Consider the following 9,544-nt stretch of genomic DNA (forward strand, 5'->3'; position numbering starts at 1 on the left):
ACGTTTTCTTTGTAGCAAGTTATCAGGAAGTGAATGCTAAGCCTTTGGGCGTTTTTCCTATGTTCCTGTTTGCTTCATTATTTCACTACTGCTTCTGCTTTCAACTTCTTCTCTTTACCTGTGCCGGACTAATGGAATTAAAACTTTAATTCATTGCTTTTTTGAGTCTAAAGGGTAAAGTTAGATTATGTATGGCTGAGATTATGATTGAAGAAGAAGTTATTATATTTACAATTTAAAAGTATAGCGGAAACGAATGAATATGATTGAACTCCTGCAATTTGGGGAACAACTAGTTGGAACTAATGCCTTTTCTGGCTAGTTATTAGACACCAATATATTGATCTTTATTATATTTATTTTATTGATATTTTCTCTTACTTACTTGGTTGCGCAAAAACTCACCTGCACTAAAGAGTATACTAAGAATATAATGTGAATTTTCTGAATACCGTTAACTACCCAGTATCTGCACTAAAAATTAACTTATACCCGGGACAGAAATGTAGTAACAATACCATATATGGTACAAATACCACATGTGTGTTACCAAATACTAGCAAAATACCATATGAGCAGTGTAGTATTTTGCTGGTAACAATACTATGATGTTTCATTGTGGTATATGTATAAACACAGCTAAAAAACAAGTAAAAAACTTTTCTAAAAGCTTTTACACAAAAGCTCTTCGCAATATTCTGTCAAAATGACTTAAAAAATATATTAATGAAATGGAAAACAAAAAATTTTTCACAATTTTTCTTCCGGAAAAGCAGGAAATGAATCATTTTATGTGAGGATTTTAGAGAAATTTTAACCAAATCGCTTTTTTACGATGAAAATAGATTAACTTTAGAGTATTTTAAATAATTGAACTTATTTTCTCCATAACACGCAACAACATATTTATTGCTTACAATTTTTTTTGATATATTTAATGCCTATGAAACAAAGCTAGTATTTGAGTTTACTACATTGCCTTGCGTGTTACCAACGTAGCAAACAGAACACCATTACACCTTTTTATGGTATTGTTACTACATGTCTGTCTCGGGTATTAACAATATGTTTATTATCTGACACTTTGCCATTAAACTTTTATCCAAAGAATTCGCAGTTTTTTCGGAAATCGCGATAAAACGTATTTCATCCTAAAATTCAACCAGCTTTTCCCCCTTCCTTTACCCGACCACAGATCGCCCGTAAATTTTTTTCGGTTAATTTTTGTTGTATTTCTTATTTCTCCAATAAATTTCATCATACAAAACGAAAGTAAGGAAGTCGCATCAAAAAAGAAAAAAATTTAACCACAGTTATATTATATTTAACTCAAAATCACGAACGATTATTGACCCTTTTTTGTCGCAACTATTTTGAAAGAGGGGGAAAAGCGTAGTCAATGTTTTTAGTTATCATATTTGAATTATTTTCTATTTATTTCAAAAGAATCCAGTTGAGTTTCAGAAAAATAACATTCTCAGTGATTGAAACCATATCTGGAGTACAGAATTAATAAATTGATAAGCCTTTGCTAACAGAGATTTTGCTGCAATTGATACTCGGTTGTTCCCTTTGACATTAGCTCTGTTCACTTCCATTATGCTCATATTTTTCCCCTTAATATTTATATATCCGTACATATTTTTCTTATTACTTACCGTGTTTCGCTGTGCGTTAAATTTATTGTACTGCCATCCATTGTTGTTGCATGATGATTTCTCAAATTTGTAATATCTGCTAAAGTTGTACCTTCACCGCGATTATAGCTAACATCGGAAGCCAATAGATTTGTAACGATTGATGAGGAACGACGTCTGGCGAGTAATGGTGATTTTTGCACCCGCTTGGTCTGGAAAAGTTTAAGGATTTCAACATTTTATATGTGAGTGATATATATACATATCTAGCTATACCAAATTTTTTTAAAAGAAATCATTCGAATATTATTTACTGCTTAGTTAGTGAATTGAAAAGGGATTTTATAGCGTCGGGGTTGAAGATCACGCAAGTGATGAAAGTTCTCTCCTATTCACTCCAACAGCTTCAACATCAGGTCTTAGACCAAGTATCTTCTGGATAACCAAAAAACATCCGTTTGAAGGTGAAACGTCCCTTCTCAGAGGTATGCGATGGGTTTGGGACCCGAATAGTTAAAAACAACACCCCAATGAAAAGGACAAAATAGTCTCTGAGGAGAGAAAACATATTGCCTACCTCGCAACGTTACTAGTGCTTGCCAAGCGGTCCGACCGGGATGATGCTCGAAACTTCTACGAAAAGATGCGGCGAAAAGATAATCGAACAGCAATTACCCGGTTGATGAACAACAAAGCGACGGGCGTCTATGGGGAGCTATTCACATACGGCGGCGAAGAACTGATAAGGAGTACTCATCAACTTCTTTGTAGAATATGGTTGTTCGAAAGCATGACCTCTGTCAACAAATTGATTAGATAGCGTGGCTTCAGGCCTGGAAAATCAACAACTGACAAAGAGAATAGACACTTCCCACTTCCCCGTCGATTTTAAAGCTGCTTTTGACATCACGAAAACGAACTGCCTTTATGCCGCTATGTCTGAATTTAGTATTTCTGAAAATCTTTTACGGATGTGTAAACTGAGCAATAGCTCCGTCAAGATTTTTCTGAGCCGTTCGATACCAAACGAGGTTTTAGACAACTCAACTCACTTTCGTGCGAAATAATTCGAGCTGCAAAGCTGAATAGAGAAGGAGCAATCTTCTATAAGAGTGTGCTGATGACATCGATATATTGGCCATAACGACCGCGCCGTTAGTTCCGCTTTTTCCAAAATGGATAAGGAAGCGAAGCGTATGGATCTGGTAGTGAACGATGGCAAGACGAAAGATCCCCTGTCATCAAACAAACAGCCTTCGCACTCGCAACTTAACTCCCAAGTCACAGCATCAGCATCAACATCAACAACAATATCAGCCTTGAAATCCAACACAAAAACACTCTTCCCAACTGGTACTATGTACTTTGGATTGAGTAGGCAATTGAAAAGTAAACTTCTCTGTCGATGAACAGAGACCCAACTCTACAAGCCGGACTATAGGGTGCGGAGGAATGGACAATGATCTCATGAGTCGGCCTTAGAATTATTCGAGATAAAAGTTGTGCGGAAGATTTATGATCCTTTGCGTATTGACAACGGCGAGTATGGCGTCCGATGAAATGAAATTTAAGAGATATAGGGCGACATTGACATAGTTCAGCAAATCAGTAGCCGCCTTTGGAAGCAGAGAAAGAGGAAGTCCTACACCCTGTTAGAAAGATTACACTTGGGAAAGAAGAAACGACTGCAGCGCTGTTGTTAACTAGGCAATGAATGTGTGTCCTTTTTAATATTTGACAGTTCTAACTATTGTCATTTGTATTTAAAATACAAAATATGTTCCAAGCTTCGAAATGTTAAATAAATAATTAATTACAAGCATTTTGCATTTTGGTATCGAACGGTTTGCTATCCGATGCTTTAAGCCGCTCTCTCCATATTTCGAAAGCACTAATATTTCCATACCATAGAAATCCACCATAATTCAACTCATTTGGTGTAAACTTGTAATTTGACCCAATTAATTGGTGAAACGAAATTTGAAATATAAATACGCTTTTCAACTGCTATTTTATGTAATGCCAACTCTTTGCTCTCACATTGACTTATTCACGCCCGCCGCACAATGCAGCTCAAGCGAGCGGAGCTCAGCGCAAATTCAATTCAACACTGACCTCGTTCGCATGCAATTAATTGAAAGAGTCCATGTAAATGATATCCTGTTTTAAATACTCGTTTGGCTGAATGCATTGAATGCGGGCGCACAGTGCCGAACAGCGTTTACATTTGTGATGCTCTAGAAATCCAATAAATCCTACAGTCAACCGGCGTTATTAACACGCATTTTAAACACACTCCCGACCGCTTAAATACCCCACATTTAAATATATACGTGTGTGTGTGTTTGTATTTGTACTTACGCTGACACTACTGCGTCCAGTGTTGCCCAATGCGACCGCAGCAGCTATGGCACCGTTATGATTGCTGTTGCTGTTGTTGGCGTTTGCGCTAATAGCCGGCGCTGCGACGGCGTTGACAAAACTTGCGCTGGCAGCATTTAATAGATCGCTGAATTTACTTACTGACGTCGAACTTTTCGGGTGTGTCGGATGTGCCGTATGCAGGTCCATGTACAACAAGTTATTGGTTACATTAGCGGCAGTGTTTCCCGTGTTGGTGTTGGCGATGGTGGTGGGTGGCGCCGCCGTATTGGCCGCCGCACAACAAGCTGGCGTACCCCCCACCAACGCCATTTGAAGTTCGGCGCCCACGTCAGCCGAGCCTGCTGGCTTTACTGTCGTCGCATCAAAGTAAATACTGTTGCTGTAGCGCAACTCACCGCCCATATTGTTGCCAACACAATCGCCCACAACACCTCCGCACGACATTTCGATGGGCGCACCAGCCGTCGCCGTCGCCGCCGCGTTATTGCCAATGCCCGAGTTAGCGTTCGCACACAGGCCGCCTCCGATGCCGGCGAGATTTATCGCTGATCCTAACATGCCACTTAGCGTGTTGAGATTTGTGCGACTGCCGGAAAGTAGGCCGCTCTGTTGTTGCACACGCTGCAGTACGGAATCTTTGGTGTGGTATGCGCCGTAGCCGCGTCCTTTCGGTGGTTGGGGGAGCGCGCGATGTGGCAGCATTTGGTCTTTGCAACAGACATTTGTTTGGGCGGTGGCGCTGTTCGCCGCTGCTGGTCCTGTGGACTTTAATGTATTTAGTTGCATTTGCTGTTGATGCTGGCTTGGATGATGCTGCAGATGTTGCTGCTGTTGTTGCTGTTGTGGGTGCATTTGTTGATATTGTGGCGCAGCTGTTGAGGGTTTCTTTAGGATTGGCTTCAGCACAGTGGTTGTGGCGCTTGGCGGTGGCTGCGGCGGCAATGTAGGCAATTCAGCCGGTGTGGGTGTGGAGGAGGTGCTGCTTATGGTATCACTTTCCTCACAGCTAGCATCTGCAAGATGTTGTACAAAACGGTATATTGATTAAGTTGTCAATTGTAATTGTGGCAGATTTGTAACGCATTTGTGTTCTGTTGCTTTTTGTTGTTTTGCTTTTAAGTGGTAATTTGTTTGGTACAGTGGTTTATTCGAGCCAGACGTTATAGCAAGTAAAAATAAATCTTTGTATAAGGGTGGAAAAATATCCTATATGTATGATATTTTCAGCGCTTAATAAGAGGAAATATAACTTATGTCTCTATTCTATTCTGGTCTATAAGAGAGGTCACGATAACTCTATATACAGGGTTTCCCAACAACAGTGATATAATTTCTTTCCAAACAATTTTCGAGTACTTCTCATGGCACTTTTAATATTGACTTCTAAAGATTGAAGAGAGTCAAGTTTATTGCTAGAGACCAATGACTTCAAATAGTATCACGGGAAGTACTCTAATAGTGTTAGTTTACAACTCTATGGATACAATTGAAAGGCTTTCTTTTTACTTGAAATAATCGAATCTCCAAACTTTTCTCACAGTAATTTGGTTGTTGCACGTGCTGTGTGGCACGTAGCCCCGTAACTAGACGTTGTAAAGATCAACTGCGGCCTTAAAAAGTTGCTTATCACTGCTCTATATCGCACTCAATTGATAGTAGTACGGACCAGTGATTCCAACAGATCGAAAATTACAACAAGCCGTCAGTTTAGGTGAAAGTAATGGTTGTTCATTAATAATATGGGATTTTCTTCGCATCAGAATCGACAGTTATGTTTCTTTCTCGCAACATTCAGCTAAAAGTGAGCCTCATCGGAGAAGATGATTTTCTTAAGTCGTTGTCCAAGACAAAATCAGCAAATTCACAACGTTTACGGTTATCCAATCGGTGGAGTTCTTGAAGAAGAACAATTTTCTGCAAAGAGTCCTTCCACAAAATCCGAGTTTAAAACAGTCCCAATTCTTTAGAAGGTCTTGGCAGCAATATTTTCATTCCTGCGTGCGGTTCTTTGCTTAATGGCGCTTAAATATGTATTATATTAAGAAAATGTACGCTCGAAATTTTCAAAAACTCAACGAATAGCGAGCACAGGTGAACGATTATTACGACCATAAATGGCAAAAGCGCACGAAAAGTTACAATTGGAGAGCTATTATTTTGATAATAAATTATAAACATAGCTGAATACAATGAAAAAAAAAAAAAAATATTGGAAACCCCAATACGTGTCGTTAATTCCTAAGTCAGTATTTGTGTTGCCAAGGGCTTTAGAATAAAACTTTAATTTTTCTGTGCAAAGGGGGTCCTAACTTTATATCTGATCTTGCTATATAAGCTTGCGCACATCATCAATAGTTTTAGGAACAACAGCTGATTTTAGATGCCCTTAACGTGGTGCGTCTTGGAGTGATCTATGACCTCGACTGAATTTACGATACCATCGAAAAACAATGGTTTTTGATACAGATTCATCGTCAAAAATTCAATAAGATTCAACTATGTACTCTTTATGAGTTAATCCACGTCAAAAGCTGTAAAAAATAATCGTTTGAAAATTTTCGTGATTAGTGCTCGTACGACAAAACGTTCTGAGTAAGCATACCATCAAAAATATCAAACTTTAGTGTAAAATTCTGCGTTTTCAGATTGCAAAAAGTGTTGCTACATCCTAAAAAACGGCAACCTACGCATATTCCAACTAGACTGTGGCCTAATAAGAAACAGTGTTTATTATTTCCTGTGACCGCTTATTCGTCTATTTAGCTCTATGAGACTCTCTGCTGCTGTTGGAAATGTGATATAAGTGAACTTATGTCATCTGAAAAGGTTCTTCATTTGACATGACAAATCTTACAGAAAGCGTTCACTTCATGGAAGACTGTGAACTCTTTTCGTCATTTTGAAGTATAGTCTCTACAATTAAATTAAAGTCCTCTGATGAAAAGCAGATACAAATCTCGTAAAATTTTCTGTTATAATTTAACATTTAAAATAAGAATTGCTGACCACTTGCGATCGAAATTATATTGTCTATTTATATATACGATTTTATAACATAACATATTTTCACATCACCGCTTTATGTATGTATCTATTGTCTTCTCGCTTTTTCATTGTTATCACTGAGTGTTTCTATTGAAAAGATTGCAGTGATTATTTTATTAAATTACTGATAACTTTGCACTACAAATACAACGATTTGTTCTTACACAATGATACCGCCTCTCTCCTTGCTATTCGAATGTCATCGCCTTTGGTAAAGCAATTTCAATTACACTAACTTAGCAGTAGCTCAACATGTTCAGAAACAAACATTCTCATTGTACGTTATTTTCACTGCTTGCAGCATTTCAAGTTGTCCAACTCACATATGTACACGGTTATGTGTGTATCACCACTCATCCATTTCTTGTGCAACAACCTTTTGTTGTTCGGAATTTTCTAATTTTCTCTCGGATTTTTTACAAATTTTTTCAGTTTTGTTGGCAAATGCTGATACTCGTCTCTTTAAGCATAAAGCCAACTTACATACATCGACATATTGCATTTTCACTTTATTTCACTTGCAGATGGTAGCTAATTTAAACTTCGAAAGCTTGGCTGACATCTACGAGCACCAGATGGGGAGCAGCAAAATTGCTCCATACACTAAAATTAGAGGATGTATGTGTGTGGATCGAAGTCGAGGGATATTCGTGTGAAAGTGGTGTGTACATACAAGCTTGGCTAAGCTGCGCTTGGTTATCAGCAAATTTCACAATTTTGCTGTGATTTTATAGCGAAGAATGAAAGGACAAGCAATTTTAGATGTAATTTCTTTCAGCGGGAGTCTGGCTTGACTGAAGTAGGAAAAGCCAGTGAATTGCCAATTTTCAAAATTTGTAATTACATTTAAGTAATATTTCAATAAATAGTAATATATGACTAGAAATTTTATCTCGAGAGTAATAGCTCTTCAGTAAATTAAGCTTTGGCAATTTGAGAAAGAATGCATAGGAATAATGAAATGGTTAGCTAATTAAGGCAATGAATGAGTCTTAGCATATTAAACATTAATATGCATGTGTGGAGATCATAGATATAGACTTCTTTGGAATCAGTCGCTGCCAAAAGTAACTTTGATGAAAGTTGGGAACTCGTGGTGAAACTTGGTATTTATATTCTTTGGTACCCTGCGGAGATTGGTATTACAGATGAGGAATATTGGACCATTGCCACGCCTACAAAAAGTAGTTAATCGAAAAATTATAAAATTCTATAAGAGACCGAATGTAGTACCTCCCATCCTAAAATAGTCGAAATCGAACTATATTTTGCAATCCCTCAGACACCGAATATGATAACCTCAATGCCTTTTGCCGACTTTATACCGAAAATATCTGTCAACTTGTGAGATTTTATATATGAATTGCTTTCAAAAAATTTCTCAACCATAATTTTGTTTAATGCCAAAGTCAGTTAGTTTCATGGGTTAAAACAGTATATACTCATTGAGCAAAAGTAAGACGAGTTTTTATAAAAGGTGAGTTCTTTATATAGTATATGCTTCTAAATAAAATCTATCCCCTTAAAAATAGTGCCCATCCGATAAAACGAACTTTTACAACGGTTTTTCGGCCCTCGAAACAATCGGAATAGTCTTTCCCGGTATAATTTTCAAGATCTTCATCTATTCAGTTTTAATCTCCACAATCCTATCGGGGTCGCTTCATTAACGTTTAGAATTTGTTGAATTGCCAAAAGTCGCACGGAGCCAAATCAGGCGAATACGGTAGCTGTGGAACGACATAAGTCGAGAACCTAGAGTTGTTCGCACATAATTCCAGTCGTTTCAGACGGTGCTTGAAAATCGACGATTAAGAGAGATTCGAAAATCATTCAATCACTCCGACCACCAGTATGTCATGAAACGTATTATGGTATTACTGACTGATGAGTGTTGGATCTACGCTTACGACCAGTTTTTTCGATTATCGAGGTGTGGTGCAATCTGAATTCCTTTCGATCTGCCAAACTCTCAACAAGGAATACTATTTGAGTGTTACGCGTGCGTGAAACTATTTGTAACAAGTAAGGAAGGGCTAAGTTCGGGTGTCACCGAACATTTTATACTCTCGCACGATAAAGTGATAATCGAGATTTCAGGCGTAGTTGTGAACCGATTCACTCATATTTGGTACATGTCATCAGGTGTTAAGAAAATATTATATACCGAATTATATTGAAATCGGTCGAGTACTTTTTGAGATACGGTTTTTGGTCCATAAGTGGGCGACGTCACGCCCATTTTCAGTTTTTAAAAAAGCCTGGGTGCAGCTTCCTTCTGACATTTCTCCGTAAAATTTTGTGTTTCTGACGTCTTTTGTTAGTCGGTTAACGCACTTTTAGTGAATTTCAACATAACCTTTGTATGGGAGGTGGGCGTGGTTATTATCCGATTTCTTCCATTTTTTAACTGTGTATGGAAATGCCTAAAAGAAACGATTTTATACAGTTTGGTTGACATAGATATAATAGTTTTC

At 37.9% G+C, this 9,544-nt stretch overlaps 1 protein-coding gene across 1 annotated transcript in view; it reads right to left on the reverse strand.

The window, feature by feature from the left end:
- Positions 1 to 9,544, reverse strand: part of LOC108974973 (transcription factor mef2A) — a 94,018-nt gene that overhangs the window by 22,262 nt on the left and 62,212 nt on the right. The window contains exons 4-5 of the mRNA XM_018943136.1: positions 3,999 to 5,035; positions 1,659 to 1,849 (exon numbers count right to left, since the gene is read on the reverse strand). Coding sequence (XP_018798681.1) covers positions 1,659 to 1,849; positions 3,999 to 5,035 — 1,228 coding nt within the window. The remainder of the gene's footprint in view (positions 1 to 1,658; positions 1,850 to 3,998; positions 5,036 to 9,544) is intronic.

Source organism: Bactrocera latifrons, unplaced genomic scaffold, assembly GCF_001853355.1.
Source record: "Bactrocera latifrons isolate USDA-ARS-PBARC rearing strain unplaced genomic scaffold, ASM185335v1 scaffold_6, whole genome shotgun sequence".
Classification (NCBI taxonomy): domain Eukaryota; kingdom Metazoa; phylum Arthropoda; class Insecta; order Diptera; family Tephritidae; genus Bactrocera; species Bactrocera latifrons.